We start from the raw sequence: 20,039 nt of genomic DNA on the forward strand, positions 1-20,039 counted from the left end.
AGTATAAGTTATTGTATTTAGAAACCCACTCTTATCAATAACATTAATTGTATTGAATCAACTCTTATTCTGTTTATTCAATAGTATCCGTAATTGTTTGCAGTCGCTTGGGTATTTGATCGTAAACAATATATTCTACTAATTTCTTTTATTTTACTTAGTAACCATAAGACCAGTCCATGGGAATAAAGAATGATTTTAAATGGTACGAGTTTGTGAAATGAAAGACCATACCAATTCCGTTAATAGTTTAGATGATGTTTTTGAAGTATATTGCCATCAGTCTTCATTTCAGATATACAGACTGAATTGATAAACAGACTTGAAAACTCATGCAAATAGATAAAAAGCATCATATAACAGAATGCTGGTAGATGTTAACGAGATTATGTTCGAGAAATCAATTTGAACTACATTATGTTGATGTTGGCTGAACATGATAAAGTACACAGATAAATAACAGTCAACACAATATTATGTTATCTAACATGATTTAATAATTATAATGGTGGAAACAGGATCGCAGAACAAATTTAAGTAGTTTATTAAATTTGATTGGATGTCATTGTGAACGTACCATTTATTCTGGATGCTCAACTTTTCAAAATAAAAAAATTGATCACATAGCTGAAGATACATTTGATAACTAAAGTGAAATATACATTGCCTGTGATATTTGTGATAGTGTTGTGGTGATAAAAGTAATTTTGATAAACTATATTTATGTATGTGATTTTGAAAATGGTACATTGTAGCTTGATGCTGTAGGGAATTGTGACAATGCTTCAATGATACATATCAGTACGCCCATAATACATCGCTATATGCATTGATACATACATCTGTATGCTACGTTGATACATGTGATTATATTGATGATGCACTCTGCTTGAATTTGTGCTGATATTTAGTGCTGCTAGTGCTTGAACAACCTAATTCTTTTGATTATGTATCTTTAAAACTAACATTACCAACGCAAATGATAACCATTATGATTCACCAAAGTTGGTGATAAGGCAGTGTTTCAGATACCTTGGTTTATGTAAATGATACATTTATGTCAGTTAATTCTTTACCACATCAATACCGGGGTACTGATATGATACATTATTGCATAGAAATGTGAGATTCAACAAATGATTGCGTGTTCCATTGTGTGTCTGTTAGAATTTTATTGGCACTGGTGGTGGGCTGGTCATGTATACAGTTATGTTTAAGCAATTGTAATTTACGAACACGATTAAGATCACGATATTAATGTGAAATTTGGTTTTCTGTATCAATTTAAAGGCTACGATAACTGCAATCAATATTAATGATACTGCAATGAAAAACCATAAATTATAGGATAACCATCAACACCATTAAGATAACCATTAATACCATTAGGATAACCATTAATACAATACGGATAACCATTTATAATAATGGATCAGTCATAAAAGTGTTACAACCATGTCCGATCTATTCCATACAGTACAAAAGGAGAGTTGGGCTTATGTTGGTCTTCTCGGATTTCTGTTATTCCATTTGGGAATAATATTGTGTGTGTTAGCATTCGAAGGTGCTATTGAACAAAATTTAGAAATATACGTGCAAGTCATCGGTGTTTTACTACTTATAGCGGGGCCTGTGATAATGGTTTTATCGGCATACATTCGGAACAAACAAAGGAAGAGAATACGGTGGATTGGGCAAAAACATGTCAAACGAACACTTAAACTGCGCGTACCAAAGAAAGGGAAAATAAAACACAAAACCAATGTGCAGTTTTCTCCTAAAATGCTACGTGATGCCAGTAAAGCCAAAGTGTCGCCTTCACCGTGGTATAGTGATTCTTCTGGTCCGTTACCTGATTACTCCTCAAACAGGTGTGTATCCCATATTTAACGTAAATCGATCCGTGGTTCGTAAGCAAACACTTGCTGCGTGTGTGATACATCGGCAACTTATTATTAATAATGGTGATTACTTCCCTTGTTCTATTTCATCTCGAATGCCATATCAGTGTACTTAATGGTTAAAATTGTCCCAGTGGATAAAACAAAAAAAAAACGTTTTAACGGTCACAACTGTTTTGCGAATAATCGAAAAAACGTGAACATTTAGTGTTTAGGTCAATATTTATGGGTATCAATTAAAATGGAGCTGATGGATCGGAAATAGTTAATTTCCGATTTTATGGATATCCAGTGGCTTCAGTGAGATATATAATATATGATATATATGCATGATCTTAAACGGTTCTTTTTATTTTATTTTGTTTATTTTTATTTTAAGGAATATTGAGGCTTGGATCATTGAACATCATTATAAAAAGGGAGTGGGATCTTCCGGTATAACATTTGAATCTTTTAAAGGCGAAGAATTAGCAAGCAGACTGTCTTCTTTGGTCTAAGTAACTGGTTAACATCAACAATACAATGGAGGTTTATGCCCTACTGCTTAATATCAGAATGGAACCGTTAATTCGAAATCGGGCTTTCATGCATCGTCAGTTATCTGAAAAAAACCGGAAGTAGACTGTCGAATGTTCCAGTGTTTCGTGCCTTTTGGAATGTGAAAAATGTGGGAGGGGAGCAAGTTATATAGCATTGGAATTGGTCGGTTTTCAGAATTTTTTTTTTCAGTCGAGCAATCTCATCTGTACCTGTACGGGCCTGAGACGTTTACCCATAGATCTGCTCTGCTTGTGAACTGAACAAGTATGTCTCCCATGTCATTCTTCGAACAAATAGTATAAAGACCTCGAGTGCAAGTTGTTATAGAATTACCCTACACTGTAATACGCACCGTATAGCTAGTGTTGCTAACGAACCCAGGCAGCCTCAACCACCTTTTAAAACCCTTTGATGTAACTGATTTGTAAACTTCACATCCCATTTCTTTTCTTTAGAAATTAGATAGTTAAATGATCTGGAAATTGTTACCTTCATGATGGATGATCTTATTTGCTTTTGATAATATATAATTAATCAAGGTTTCTTATCAAGTCTGGGTATCCTATCTTACACCCACCGCAAACTTATTTACTTTATCGATTGTTTTTAAATGCTACGAAGCTTTTAGCAGAATTAAAGGAAAATGGCTTAATAATCAGTAGACCTATGATAACATGTATTCGAAACATTGCTCTTGAGTATAAAAATCTATTTTACGCCATTAAAGACTACACGTTATTTGCACCTCGATGCATTTCTGTGGTTTCCAAAAAGCTACTTGCGGATACGAGCTAACATACCGTTATGCTTGGTGTTTATTACCAATACGTAGGTAATGTTGACATCTGTATCTAACTGCTCTTCTAAGTGGTCTCGGCCACTGTCTAAGGTGGACAAAAATACTCAGAGAAAACGAAAAGGTTATGTACTCATACGAGGTTTCCATACTGTTTGAAACCGCCGATCTACATTAAGAATAACCGCAACCCGATACGAACAGTGTAACACAGTTGTATTCATGCCGAAGTCTAAGTTCCGATATTGACATTTACCTGATCTGCAAATCAGTGATTAAAATATTTTATCCGAAAAGTATCGATGGCATATTACTGGATCTCTACTCCAAGATGTCCAATACGAAACTAAGATTTACTTATCAATGTGTCCAGACAAGCTACGATTTTGTTGGCGTGGATCGTTTGTCATAGCAGTTCTTAACCCGGTTATGTGGTCCAAAACAACCTTAGACTTAACATACGAGCATTTACCCGTTGCTGTTTAGATACACGCATGCTATTTAATTGTAGCCTGCATATACACATGTATACGCATGCATTCTATGTATAGTATAATATATTGTACATATGCATTCGAACCGTCCATTGTATGATAATCAATATAAATAATTTGTATATAATACTATAACATTATGACATTTCCCGAGAAATAAACTGATTTTACAAAACTTAATCCTTATTAAATATTTAATTTGTTCAGTGTATATACAGGGCGTATATTTATTTATTGAAGTGCACAATTCATTATGCTATTCACGAATGAGGATATCATATTCTAGTGGTTTTCTAATTCAAAATCTTAATGCGCAATGTTTAAACAATAGCAAGGTACATTTTATGTATTACGATATGCCTTAGAATCTCGTCTTATTTGGAAGAAGTATTTCCATGTCGCCACTAAATAGAAAAAGTTCGAAATTATTAAGCAATTTCCATTTTCTGGAATGGTATCCCCATATTACAAGAATTAGTTCAGTTCCAATTCTAACAAAGCACTTGCATAAATTGCTGGTCTACAGCTATACAAATTGATTCGTTTAATTATGCTTTCCTTCGGGACAACCAATAAATCACAAGGTTATTGAGATCTGTGGTTTATTTCAAATTTACATAAATAACAGAGAACAGTAACGTTTACATAACTGAAATAATCTCGAAAACACAAAATAATAGTTCCATTATTGTAAAACAAACATACGAACACAACAGACATTTTAGTAACCTTTGACCGGCAACCAAACACATTGGGATTTCGTCAGAAACATAACATTTATGGAACATTTTATAATGGTATACAATAATTCTCTTGCTGCGCCTAGTCGAGCCAAGATATTTGCCCATCGGGTACAATTGAAATCATCAACATGAACAGTCTGCTCTATTCAGAGGTAATTTAAGTTGCAATGATTATATATGAGGTCTGGCTAGTAGTGATTGAATAACCATATAATTTCACATCTATAATTTCTGTTCGTTGTAATGTTTGGAATCGAATCACGGTCAAATGGTTTACATTGCTTTTACTTTTATGAAGTCATTTTAGTAAGTTTATGAAGTATATTTTAACACTGATATATTATCACAGGTTATGGGATTTCAAATATTAATTATGTCAAATATTAGGTACATCAAACGGTTCTTTATCTGGCAAAAATCAATAAAAGGTTATGACAACTCAGCTAAAACATAACACAACAAAATAAATAGCTGTAAGTATGCACATTCCAGGAGATTCAAAGCCACTAGCAAATCTCCATGTATATTGTTTTGGGGTAGAAACAATCAGTATATATTTAAAACCTGGATGCCATTTCTTACGATCAATAAAAGCAGACCGATATGGTAATCATTTCAAGAGATTGTAAGGATGTTTTCTAAAATCGGGGACATTGATAACATCTCACATGTTTGGATATTACAATTGACTAAAACTGGGCCTTTTATGGCGTGACTATCACAAAGGTTCTAAGGTTTGTCCCCGATATATATAAAACGTTTAGAAAACCTCTTTACAATCCATTTAAAATACACAAAAACAGATTCCAGATAATTCTCATTATACATATAGCTGTCAACAGTAGTATTATTAAGAATATACAGAGCTATGACTTGAATGACTATTGTTATTCGATTGTTAAACAAACTATACAATGCACAAATAACAACGTCTTCATAGTTGTGATTGAATTACACCTATATTTTTCTAATTAAAAAAGGTCTGAATGTTTTGAGTGTATCTCGTTCGTTCTATCGAGGCAGAAACCCTATATAAATTACATATTCATATTATTATTTGTCAAGCCCAAACACCAAGCATATAATTGATGACAATCTCTTCAACGAAGCATTATAAGATTACAAGCCCAAACACCAAGCAAGTAATGGTAAATGTAATGTTGACAAGTCCTTACACATATCATGGAATGGTAATCGCAAGGTGACAAGATTAAACATCGTGTCTGTAATGGTGTATGGTAACAAGCTACCCAAACACCAAGCATATTGTGGTAAGTGTAATGGTAACAAGTCCATACACAAATCATAGAATGGTAAACGCAAGGTGATAAGATCAAACATCGTGTCTGTAATGGTGTATGTTATGGTAACAAGCTACCCACACACCAAGCAAGTAATGGTAAATGTAATGGTAACAAGTCCATACACATATCATGGAATGGTAAACGCAAGATGACAAGTACTTATTCAAATGTATGGAACGGTTCAAAATCTAGGCAAGTAATGGTAAATGTAATTGTGGTAAGTCCATGGACAAAGTGAACAATGGTGACAAGTCTCACACCGAGCATATTGCCATGGTAACAAACCCAAACATCAAGCATTTTGCCATAATAACAAACTCAAATACCAAAAATTTTTCCATTGTAACAATTAGATACAATGCTGATAAGAAAAACACATTTACTGATGAAACAAAAATATTCTCAAATGGATGTAAATAATTCATCAAAATATAGGTCTCTGAGCTATAAAATATATATATTTAATGATCGTGAACATTGTTAATGATGATATGATTAATTGTAAATCCTATTACATAATTTCATGATGACGAATCACTTTTGTGACCTTCTCACTCGTCATTTCTGGTGGATGGTTGGAAAATCTCAGGAAAAAGAAAATCGTTAGATTTTCTGGTTAACACAAAAGCAGTATATTTACCACTGATATTTCAAATATCATGCCACTAAGTGATTGATATCATCATCTAGTGTTTTGATATCACTGGGTTCCACGTGAGTATTCTGCGTGAGACTTAGAGAGTCGTCAGTGAAAGCGTCATTAGTGACTCCTGTCACTGGTGGAAATGAGTCAACACATATTATCACAGGTTGCTTGGAATGAATATCGTCTGAGGAACTAGCACTATTTAAATTTGATTGGTTAATGTTTTGCTGACTGTTACTATTATTTTTATTTTGACTAATTATAGCTTCGCCATCAGAATAAGTGACTATAAGATTACTAACATCACCTTCCTCACGGTGTGTAGGCAATCGTGTTTGATATTGTGGTGGTTTTCTTTTATGTCTTTTAGTCCGTTGTGGGGGAGCTAAATTTGATGGATATCGAGCACCGTTTTTCAAATCCTGTACCGTTTTATGTTTTGGTCGGACTTTGGGTTTAGTGGAATTGTTCGATGATGATGAACTGCATTCGGAGTTTGAGGTCATGTCCAGGGACGATATTTGGGGTTTTGGTCTAGAACAGATGGTATAATATAATATACTGACAATAGCACTTATTCCCATAGCACTCAATCCCACACATATTAATATAATTCCTACAATCTTTTTGCCTTCTTCATTTTGATACTGGGGCGGTAGCCCACTTATATCTATTTCAATTAAGCCATAATTTAGTACTAAACACACTCCGGTGGACACCATCACTATACCAAACAACGCTGAGAAAACACTACAGGCACAGCAACAACATTGCTTCTGTGCCGACTGCATTTTAATTATCTGAAAATAGAAAATAAAAAATTATAATCTTCAATGTCAATAAATAAGTTCAAATCAAATAATAGGTGGACTGGAAATTCACGACACCTTATTCAATATACTAAATATTGTGTCCTTCTCGTTTAGTCATTCAGATGGGACCATAAACCGAGGCTCAGTTTGCTACAGGCTGTTTAAAGATCCCCCGACAGTTGGAAATCGAAAAAGAGCAGGCTAATGCCGCTGATCTGGCAAAATCTATCTCATTGCACCCTGCATGGCGTTGCCCGTCTTCATGTAGCAAAAAATTAGGACGTAAAACACATTTCATTTCATATGTTCGTGTCCAGCTAGCTAACAGGTAATATGACATTTGTCATGGTGTATCTCATCGGATCTATTTCAGTCTATCTTACGCTTAATCGACAGTTTAAAATTCTGCTAACAACTCCATCAACTACGATAAAGTTAGCAACTCGCTGCAAATGTATTTTTTCAAGTAGCCTTAATCCAGAGATGTGTCAGGTTCTTACAGCAATTGTTAAACATCCATTTTCTCTTACATTCTGCCAGATGCAGAAGATCTACTTTCGGCCCCTTAAAGGTTCACAGCTAAGAAATCTTAACTGTATGCACTATGACGCCAGTCGTATAATTTAATCAGCAGACTATGTATGATCCGCCGTCGAATATCTTAATCAGAGAAAAACCAACACTAAATATTGCTATAATACTCTTACAAATAATCTCATACCTTGAAGGTAATATAATATATCCAACTCGTGTATATTTTATAATGATCACGAAAAATCTATATCATTACTCATTATTTCATACTTATACTAGTGTGATTACAAAATGTGAAATTAGGCCAAACTAATGTACTGATATTTCCTGTTTGACACGTTAAGAGAGGAAAATTCAGTGATAAAATCCTGCGCCGTGGAAAATATTCCTCTTACTAATAGCAGACGAATGATTTTATAAACATAATATAATGTTTCACACCATTTGATTTTAACATTTTAAATTCGAACTGTTTCACACTAGATTTTTCAACACAAAAGCAACATGCTGGATTTTATTCCTATGTCTGGTACAATTTTGTTTTTATCGTGTTATAAACACAAATTTCAGAATTGGGATTGTCTGGTGTACATGTAGTATATCTTCACTTGTGTCTGAAATTCTTATTGAATGTATATATATACCCAAAACCACAGACCGCAAACCACAGGACAAAATCCAAAAGACGGCAAGTTTAGTAAGGTAAATGAAATATGTCTAAATATTGTTCAGGCTGCGCAATATGTCCAAAAGATTTTTTAGGTGAAAGCAAAATGTTCAAATATTTGTGAGCTAGATGCAAAATGATCGTTAGTCATCCTCGACCATCCAAGATGGCAGTACTAAACAATATCGTCTTCGACACAGGACTAAGAGTGAAATATTGCCGAGGTGGGGATTTTTTAGTCATCTATCAACAAGTGTAGTGTAGTAACCAAACTTGTTTACCGAGTGACCAATGTCCAGTGACCCATTTCTATTGATAAACACTAATCTATTTCTCTTGTGAGTTCGTCGAGCAGTACACATTTATCAATTAAGATAGGCTTCAGTATATTGTATATAGTTGGGTTGTTCCTAAAGAAATACAATGGAGATTTACGCCCTGCTTTTAAGCTCTTGATCGCAATAATCCTTTTATATAGATACCAATTGTAAGGCTCCATCTGACCAATTACTAATAAAGTTTGTCCTTAATAGTAAACAGAAACACTAATAAACTACTTTAGTTCAATATATCGTGTTAAAAGTATATACCGTTAGTTGGTTATTTAATTGGTTTTATTGATTTGCTACTTATAAGATCGATTATTTCTTGGAATAGTTTTCGTATGAAAACGGTCAGGATATCAGAACAATCAAAGCACAAAGTTCCTGAAAAGAATAATAGCTTCATCATTTTTGTCATAAATTCAATTTCTTGTAGTCCCTTGATGATGGTATGTAGAGGTTTTTCTTATACGTGTATATCAAATACATAATCCGACTTGGATTGGGATCGAGAAAATTGAAACGTCATACAGTGTTAGAACAGAGGCAAGGACAGAGGCCATTTCCATCTGAATCATCTTTAGCGAAGCCGCGCACAGGGTCTCAATTCTTTTCAGATATATTGCTTCTAAGGCATCAAATTTTCTGTTTACTAAACGAAAAAACTTTACCTTTTTCGCGGTCAACTGACTTCGTCTTCTTGTATATCAAGAATCATTCAAAAGAAACTCGTTATTTCATGCATATTTTATGAATTTGAGTTCCGTTTAAAGTGAAGTGTTAGTTATTTTGTATGAGCAATTGTATGTTGTTTTTTCTCCTTATACAGCTTAGTTTCGTGTTGCAGTATTTACCAAGTTAAATAAAAATACATGTATGTTTTAATTCCCAACTTTTTCTCACGATTGACAGTGAAGACGAAGAATACCGTACAATGTACAAGAAGTGATATTTAGGCAGGGTATCACTATTCGCTCACTCATATTCTATTTCCAACTGTCGCGGCATCGTTATATCATCGTTTGCAGCATTCCCTGGGCTAGCATATTACTAATATGGTAACTCTGAGATGAGGTTTTAATGCGGTATATTGCGTTGTATTTTTATCAGTTTCCCCTGTCAGTGATGCAAGTCGGATGGACTGACATTGAAGAAGCATAAAATCGTTCGGATGGACAATAAACCTAGGTCCCGTATTCTGCATGCTGTGCACGTTAAATATCCCTCGATAGTTGCAAAATCGACTGTCGTTGGCAATGTTTTATACTCATTGCACACTGCGTGGTTGTGTTCGGTTCATCTACCCTATTAGGTGCATATGTGTACGACGTAAAACTCCATTCATTTCATTTCAGTTTCCGTTATATGATACATTGGAACAATGTGAAAGGTTTTTTTGTTATCACACACGTCGATACACGTCAGAACAAAAGAATGTCAATTCTTTCTAATTCCGGATTTATTTCAAACAATCAGGATATTCTGGTCTAGATTGTTAAAGGCGATATCAAAATCTGTAACAAGATTTAGAAACTTACATACAAGAAATCTGGTCGATATGAAGTTAACCACGCAATCTCATTGTCAATCTATGTCTTCATAAAATAATCCGTCTGACTTTAAAGGTATACTACCTCTTAGGGTGAACCAAAAAATTAGTTAGAATGAGTCATTGTTCATCAGTGGACTTACCTGGTCATAACTTTACAACAGAATCCCTCTATAATCCATAAAAATATGTAATAATTCATTAAACCGAGTAATTTTGAAACATGCTTAGAAGCGTTTTTCAATAATTATTTAGTTTAATAGATAATATTGACTGATATAGAGATTCTATTCTTCAGTCATGAGTCTCATGACACCAGGTAAGTCCAACTGATGAATATATACTCATATTGGCGAAGTTTGAGACTTTAATTTTTTTTGTTCATTTTATGGGGTAGTATTCCTTTAAAACAATCAATTTCTTTTACAGTAGAAAATTTGCTACGTTAGTAAAAACAATAGACAAAGTTAAATCAATGCGGCTATTGCGAAATTTAATGTTAAGAGCATGTTGGACCACTGCACAATCTATTTTAAGACTCTTATTCACCATACTTCAGATATAAAAGGAGCTAAAATAAACATACATCCACACCCAACCCTTATGAATCTAAGGTGTCCGTCTTTAGTTGTGTCACAATCACTAACTGTCCGAGGTCTTTTTTCAAAAATCCAAAAATTCTTTTCGGTCAAAGGTTCTTGGTAGACAAACAGTTACCACCTTTTCCTTAACCATCATGTCTTAAATTATTTATTTTTTTATTACATTTTTTATTGTCAAATCCGCCATGAGACATTTGTTCTGCTCTGCCGTCACCGAAAAAATATTTTAATACATCTTTAAAGATGGGTTTCCTTATTTTATAGTGTCAAATTAAGCAAACTATTTGATTAATTGGTGTTTCTAATGAATTATCATGTATTCTTAATCATATCATTATTTTCTTATTGCATATAATTAACCAATCATAAATGTTCATGTAAGTACAGACTGGATAAACAAAAATTACTTTTTGACCTTTCTTGATCGGTCACGCAATGGAACTCTGCTGGTAATTCGCTTCTTATTTAGTTAATTATGAATAAATTATGGACATGTGAGACAAACTGGTATTTTTCCAAGTCATTAGAACACCTCTACTTCTATTCATATAAGTATTAACATTTTCATTTTCATAAATGAAAATAAGGGAACCCATCTTTAAAGTCGTTACTAATGGAACCTCTATGCAACAATTCTGACACAGAAAATATATTCCAAGTCAAGTTATTCAATGACTCATGCACAGAATTTTTTTCATGTTGGTGATGCAATAGCTCTTGTAGGAAAATAAACATGAATTTATAATAAATGTTTTCCACTAAGGTAATAAGTCGTTATTTGAAATACCTTATGTTTCCTGGCATGAAAAGGGGCTGATTTTGAACAAGAGTAAATCATTTAACAAACTAGAATGAAATTTCGTAGATTGAAGAAGAGGTTCATATTCAACGGACTTCGTCTTGTTTATTGTTCGGTAAATAAATGGAATTTTGATCTTGGAATTGATTTTTTTTTTAGTGGTTTTGGCGATCGATGAAAGAAGATCTATTGTTTCTTTGAGCTTGATTGCAAGACTTTAAAAATAGTGACGCTCAGAAATATTAAATTTTCACACTTCAAAATGACCATCTAAAATCAACATTCCAAGATTGCCAAGTCAACCTTCTTCATCGAATGTAAAATTAAATTAAATAATTTCGGTTGTTCTCATGATTTGAGGGCAATGTCAGTTTTCCTTCTCCAAGTGAGAAATTGGATTATATAGAGCATCACAAATGTTTATCTTATTCGGTATGCATGTAATCTAATCTAAATGCAGAATAGTTAAGATAAATCGATGTTCATCCACGTAGAGATAAATCACAGATAAGGTAGTCGATACACAGTCAAAAGCACAAAATCGCGATATATGATTTTCATTGAATTTGTATTTCCAACTTGACTTTTATAGTAATACCTCATCATTTTTATAACCATTCAGGAAACATACTACCACAAAAGCTCTTTAAAAAAACAAAAATCGAGAAATTCTGAATCACGACAAAAGCATACATTACGATAATTGTATTGTCCACGAAATATGTACCTGAACCAACTCCTCAAAGAAAATAAATCTTACCATTTTTACTTTAACAGCTATAGATTAAAATTATCCACATAAATATAAAACTAGTATTCATCCATAATTAACGTATGTGATTATCGTAAACTTTAACTAGCTACTTATTATAGCATAAATCTTTACTTTGTGACCTTGGCCAGTGCTTTTATGAGACTATGTTCTCATCACCAACCTAAAAAATTTAGACTGGTCATTTGTAAACAGTAGCAGATGTTTCGGTATATCTAAATGACACCCCATGCTGTCCAACAATCACCTAATCAGTCAGAACTGTTAGATATTAATAATTTGTTTATGTCGATCAATTAACATTGGCCTTGACAACAAGACAATAGTAAGTCTTATTTTCCAGCTTAGCCTGCAAGAAGACACATAAGAATCTCCTCCCCTCAAAATATACACTGGGGGCTGAAGACTATGGACGAGAAGGATATTGCAATCACAAAGTATCTTGATACATGTTTGGTGGATCAGCGAAGGTCCAGGGTTCATTACCGACATAGGTCGAGATGATACCCTTCGGATTTTTCAACCTGGTTTCCCCCTGTCAGTGATGCATGTAGGCTGACTTGGAAAAGCGTCTAGTCGTTCGGATGGGACAATAAACCGAGGCCCCATATTGTGCTACAAGCTGTGCACGTTAAAGATCCCTCGACAGTTGGAAATCGAAAAATTCCCGCATTGTACCCTACATGGTGTCGCCTGTCTTCATTAGCCCACATGGTGCGGAAAAGTAGGACGTAAAACTTCATTATTTGCATTTCATGTTTGTCTGTGACGAGACTACGCATTGTGTTTACATGGAATAACACACACGAACGAAGTTTACAACTATTTTGAACCTTATCCCCGACTTAAAGGTATTATGTTTCAACGAAGCCTTCAAATCGCATTTAAAGGTTTAGAATGGCTTTGGTTGTACGGAGTCATTCGCTCCGTATGGTTGTGATTTGAAGTCTTTGTTGAAATATTACAGCCCTTTTATTCGAATTATCGAGGAAGAAATTCAAAATGATTGTAAACTACTTTCTGTTCGTGGGCAGAAATCCAACTGTAATGGGCTTTAATAACATATTAAAATATACTTCGATATTTAGACTTTTTGGAGATTGTTGCAATTACAATCACGGTGTCTAGTTCTAGAAAGGTATTAATGTTAACTATTTATGTTTGGAAATGAATTTTAAAGGAGCACCTTCACTATGCGTTCGACCAATAATACTTTAGTTTCAGAAACAGGTTTTTTTTTACATTACATAATCAGTAATAGTGTTCACTACTCATCGTCGAAAGTTGAGCCTTCAAATCTATGTGTATCCATAATTATTCACGTTTGAAAGTTAAAAATTCGACTCAAATTTTAGTGAGACTATACTACTAGGAAACACATATATAGGAATAGTGAAATTTCTAGTTTGAGGTATATTTGAAGAGGTTATGCGATTTTTCGTGCGTTTTAGTACTATTAAAGCGCAATAAAGACCCACATCAATCCCCGAAAATACCGACTGTTCCCCTAACTAATCAGAAAATAATGACGAATGCAACAGAAAAATTGTTCATACAAATTAAGGGTGTGGTGATCACGATGTTTTTTAACAAAAGAATATTAGAAGTTGAAGCTCATAGCGTCACACTCAATAACATAATCTTATAGCTTAAAATCTAAAAAAAATATAATTCATGATGTCACAAAGCAACTATCGAGCCATCTCAGGCTTAAATTGGCAGATTAAAGAGGGAGAAAAGGGGTGTCTTTGGTTAAATTATGAACATGACCCCATGTCCGTCTCCCAGAGTTATGTGAATATCCTACATTTTAGAATCAAATTTGATCTTAGTTTGTTAACGCGAGTGTTGTGTTTTTCTTCATTATTGACGTATTGTAACTTCTAAGAACGCTTAAATAATAAATGAATATAAATAATTTATCTTCAAAATCGTGATTTTTCACAATGGCTCAACTTGATGATTGGGCCCATGAACTTTAATGCGTTGGGGCACTCCCCCGCGTTATTCTGCATTCCAGCATTGTACCGAGACCCCTCTGTAAGTCAATTTAATATCCATGGTAGGGCCCCAGCGAAGGTTCTGAACCATTTAATATTGTATATCAACCTTTGTATTTTTGTTTTGTTTTGTTTATTTACAATGATTTACAATAAATAGATTGTATTTTTTGTGTGGACGGGGCTCGTGGAGTTGGTTCAACCAGTCCGTATGATAGCTGAACCATTAATTTTTCACTGTTTTAAACATAAATTATTTTGAAGATTGAGTTATTTCATTTCGAAAAAAAGAAACTTTCTTCGTCGTATTTTATTAAAATCCTTAGTACAGTAACGTATCATTCAAGTGAAACAGTGTTATTATCTCGAATATATACGCTACACCTATGCTAAAAATAGTAACAAATTTAAGCTTGTCAACTTAATTCGTATATATCACGAGTATCTTAAAATTTATTTTGAATCAAAACACAAATTTAAAAGCACATTTAATGGTATAAATGGTAAGTGAAACATTGAAGAACTGTTTCAAATATTTGACACCATATAGTTACTATCTTGACAACAATGACAATAGTTCATAACTTACCTGAATATCCCAGCTAACATGACGAAATGTAACCTAAATTACCAGCTGTTTATCTCTTACACCTTTATACAATATACAAACGTCATCCAAATTCCACCTCGTTAAAACGGTGTCAGATCATTTGTGTTGCTAACGAAATGATCATAATATTTACTTCCTATTCAGTCCAGTTATCCAGAGAAATCACATTCACTATCTAGTATTGATCTTTCAACAATCTGACGTCACACAGGTATTCTAGCTACATCGCGTGCTATATCTCGAATTACTTCCCTTTGTTCATTGAAATACATGTCGTGGGTACTGAATACGAAATGGGGCTACATAGTTACTGAGCAATAGATAATGTTGGTGATGAATGTGTCCCCTTGACGAAATAATTTTCTGCTTGCAAATTCGAAGTAGTCCAATAGTGTTAGGTTTCATTACATAAAAATAGCTTAGACATACCTAATATGACTATATGTGTGAATAAGAATATATAATTAGTTTTAACGCATTACAAGTGATACGGTTTGTAACCTCATCCCGCTTGTCTACTTGAGCGTTAGATATCACAAGCAAGATTAAATTTGCTTTAAAAAATAAGTTTTCTATATTTTATGAATCCACATGCTGGGATTTAATAATAAAAGGTGAAACCTGTAGCTCGTATCTGTCCTTCGCTTTACCGAGAAAATTAAAAAGCGTTTGTCTACGACAAGGGCAATAACTTATTTATTATTCGTATCTGAAGAAAAAATATATCCCTTCTGCTCTAAAAATGAAGAAATGTTGTAGATGGATTCAAAGATTAAAAATTTGTACTGTCGTCATCTTCACAGTGTCAAGATATTACACACTACGTCTTATACCTTGACTGCAATAGGCACATTGTTTACAGACTTTTTGTAGGGAGCTCTGATTGGCTGTATACGCAAGTGAACAGTCCAATAAAAATTTACAATTTACAAACTTCTGTAATACAAGATAAGTGGCTATTATATAAGGTATAAGATGAAGTACGTAATAGCTTGACATTGTGACGATGTACTGTCGTACACTTGGCGGTTCGGAATCATATTCCTCAAAACGATTCCTGATATGACAATTAAGTATGGTATAACGTCCATGGAAAAAATAACACAACAATCCTCTTCGCACAATAGAAAATATTGTCCCATTTAACCTCGAGCTAACCCTAGATCAAAGATGAAGCGGTGACTTTAATATTAACTTGTCAACACCTATTGAGATATTCATATTCTGAACTCTTCAACTTCTTTTATTAATAATCATTAAATTAATACGTATAGCTATATCAGTGGTTTTATTGTGACCTTTTCACTAACATGGTAATGTACCTCCATTTGTGTTCAGAGAAATTCAGATTGAAGGCGTGGTTTATTTATAGCCATTCATCAAAATGCAAACATTCTTTGTCATGTTCTAAATGGACTCTCCGTTATAAAGACGATACTAAGTCTAGATCTTCTGACCAACTGCCTAGAATCTGATATCAGCTTTTGCTGGAAGGGGACGTTAACTTACCATTAAGCAACCGATAAGAGTAATTCTTTGAAATGTATTTGATGACTTAATTCGCATATCAATAATACGTATATATGGATATAAATATACAAAATAATTAAACTAAATCGTTATATTCGTAGATAGTTTTCCTCATATTATGAAAATTAAAGTATAGGTTTTGAATATCAAATAACATTTCAACAAAAAACAAATACCTGACTATACCTACTCATAATAAAAGGAAAACTATCCATGAAAATTCGATATCCCAAATAATGTTATTTCAACAAAAAACAAATACATGACTATACTTACGTAAAACTATCCATGAAAATTTGATATCCCAAACCTATACTTTAATTTTCATAATGCGAGGAAAACTATCTACGAATATTCGAATGTAAAATAAATATCACCCACACCTGTATTTAAACTATTCAAATAAATGAAAACCAACTTACTTCAAGTTATCATTCACATGTTCACGTCCGGAAAAATATAATATAATATTGTTCGTTGATCACCGTTGTAGTTGTTAAACTCGTCATAAAATTCTTCTGTGTATATACACTAGACATAGTTTACGTTAACCTTGACAGGCTAAGCTTGGATTAAGATCACTTTAAGATCATTGGTAGATTATAATATTAGGTCTTTTAATAGTGTTTATAAAAGAAATATTAAATGGATTATTAATTAGTGACTTTTGACTAAAGATATAATCAATGACACCTATTATGCAGGTTCATCACAATTAAATTATATTAACCTCATTAGGATAATCAGTCACTAACTAACTAACTAACTTTTAAACTTAAATATGTCATGATCTTTGGTTTGATAGAACCCGTTTCCGGATAGTGAAACCCAACGTCGAGCCATATAACATCCTCCTCGTAGTCGATATGTCACAATTCGTCATCGTTATCAAGAAACCGGTTTTTTATGACACGATTTGACTGGTTAAAAATAACGTTATTAGAACCATACACTGCGGTATAATACTTGTAGATTACAATGGAGACGAAAAATAAATCTAACAAATAGAAACGATATTGTAATCTTATTTTGATTAGATTGTTGGCGATGGTACGATACGGTAGAATTATTTTTGTTGACCCTTTCTTGATAGGAGAAGAAACCCATCCAGGTGTGGTTTAATTTAAAAGGAAACCTGATCACCTTTTGTCACGCTCAAATCTCTTCTAGGTTGTGTCATATACTAAATGTTTTTTTTTTTTTCTCCTGAGGGAAAAATGCATAGCCATGTTCATCGTGTCCAAACCACACCCCCATTCGTCATACTTCCTCGGATAAGTCAATAAGACTTGTCAAAACCCATATCCGGGATACGCTGAGCTATGTTACATACAATGACCATAAGTCAGCTGTAGTGACTGTGGGGTTAATTCAAATAGCTTTTTTTCTTGAACCTACAAGATCTTTGAGATGCGTTGAAACGTTATTTGTCTATTTAGGCAGTAGTTGTCTAATTTCAGATCTCAGTCACTTGAAATGTACATGAAGACAGCGGGAGGAAAATGTCGAAACGTTGCATAAAACTCTAACCAGTGATTGTTGTTACATAAAGCTGTCTATGTATCGTATTTTCAGCTGCTTAATGTCGTTTAAAGGCTAAAATACAAATTTTTTCTAAACGTAAAACTAATTTCTGAAAATTCTGAATTCTAACTTTATTTGACAAAGTCCTGCTGTTCTATGAAATGTAACTATAAGGTCAGAGAAGGCCGTAATGTATATTCATTACACTGTTAGTATTCTCAGATCTATTCCAGGAACCTTTAAAGTGTTATTGTTAATTATCGATTATTTAACAGGAATTATTGATGAACTTTGCTTATTGATTTCAAACCTCCCAAGGAACTTGCTCTCTACAAACGTAGACATGAAACCACTGATAGTCTATAGGCGTCTATCAGTATCTGGGGCACGATAAACCAAGGCCCAAAGTGCTACAGGCTTTGGACGCTCAGATCCATCGACAGTGTTGATTTAATTTTCTCATTGCCTACTAAATGGTTTTTACAAACTTGAGTTCTGAACGGCAACATTAACATAAACAAAACAGTGGCCAAGTTACCACAGGAACGGGTTGAACAAGTTCATGAGTCCCGTCAGGGAACCCCCACAGCTAGATAAAAATACGGGAGAGCAAAAATTCCCGGGTGAGGTGTCCCAACTCCCACTGAAACAACGTTAAGCTCAGTAAAGCGTTTTAATTTGATATGTTTTAAGAAAGAGCTTACCCCATCTCACGTTTACAGTGTAAGGGACTCCACTATACAGTGGGGAATAAGCTATTTTCAAATAAAAAGGACTGTAGAACAGAATTAAGAAATGGAATGAAATACCTCTTGGCAAAATCCGGAAGACAATTTGAAATGGTGAAAGAGCCACATTAACACTTTGAACAATTAAAGATTAATTACTTTCGGCATTGCAACTTTTGACAGCAATTTTTTTAAATTTTGATGTTTGAACGTGCTTCGGTCTATGAAGCCAATATTTATTGTCAAAAAAATGTCCCATATATCTTTAATTATGAGGTCAAAATATCATTGTCTAAGCTTCGATACTTAAATTCTTTAATAAAAAGTATATTCGTGTTTCTGGGCACCGTATCTTTAAAAATAATATTACGATCTATCTTGTCGCACGTAAACATGGTGTTTCTATTGGAAAATGTAACAAATTCTTAGACTAACATTTTTTGAAAAGAGGCCCAGACTATTAAAGATGGGTTCCCTTATTTTCATTTATGAAAATGAAAATGCTAATACTTATATGAATAGAAAGAAGAGGTGTTATAATTATATGGATACCAGTTTATGTCCCATGTCCATAATTAATTCATATTTGGCTTAATTATTAGAGTATTACCACCAGAATTCCAATAAGTGACCGATCAAGAAAGGTCAAATAGTCTTTTTTTGTTTACTTACATTTACAATTACATTTATGATTGGTTCAAACTCTTCATTACAATCTTCTGCAATAAGAACATAATGATATGATTAAGAATACATGATAATTCATAAGAAACACCAATTAATCAAATAGTTTGCCAAGATTAACTGTAAAAGTATCTTTATTAAAACAAATCTCACAATGAGACATATATCTTTATATATATCTATATATTAATCATATCAATAAGGTGCTAATATATACTTAATGCTAAGTTAATCTGTGATAAAAAATATACCATATAACTATTGTATATTAATTTATTAGACATTATTCATTAAGGAAGGAATGATTCAAGGGACAGAACTACACTATATGAGGAGTTATTTGTTATATGGACTGGAAATTCATTTGCAACCTGTTTCCAAGTTAAATCACGAAATTCAACCTTCTATGACTTTTTCCAGAAATCTCATTGAAAATCTTGAGCTAGCCAAACTGAAAGTAGACTACTATATTTTATCAACA

General features: G+C 33.4%; 2 protein-coding genes across 2 annotated transcripts; one reads left to right on the top strand and one right to left on the bottom strand.

The window, feature by feature from the left end:
• Positions 1–1,455: 1,455 nt before the first annotated feature.
• On the top strand, positions 1,456–2,398 carry LOTGIDRAFT_174099 (hypothetical protein; the record flags this gene model as incomplete). The annotated part of the gene is made up of 2 exons (XM_009052435.1): positions 1,456–1,871; positions 2,281–2,398. 2 exons carry the CDS (start codon positions 1,456–1,458, stop codon positions 2,396–2,398), a joined length of 534 nt encoding a protein of 177 aa, XP_009050683.1.
• Positions 2,399–6,435: 4,037 nt separating this feature from the next.
• LOTGIDRAFT_174100 (hypothetical protein) lies at positions 6,436–8,799 on the bottom strand (the record flags this gene model as incomplete). The annotated part of the gene is made up of 2 exons (XM_009052436.1): positions 6,436–7,224; positions 8,719–8,799. The coding sequence occupies 2 exons, from the start codon at positions 8,797–8,799 to the stop codon at positions 6,436–6,438; spliced, it is 870 nt and encodes a 289-aa protein (XP_009050684.1).
• Between the last annotated feature and the right edge of the window lie 11,240 nt (positions 8,800–20,039).

This window comes from Lottia gigantea, assembly GCF_000327385.1.
Source record: "Lottia gigantea unplaced genomic scaffold LOTGIsca_182, whole genome shotgun sequence".
NCBI lineage: Eukaryota > Metazoa > Mollusca > Gastropoda > Lottiidae > Lottia > Lottia gigantea.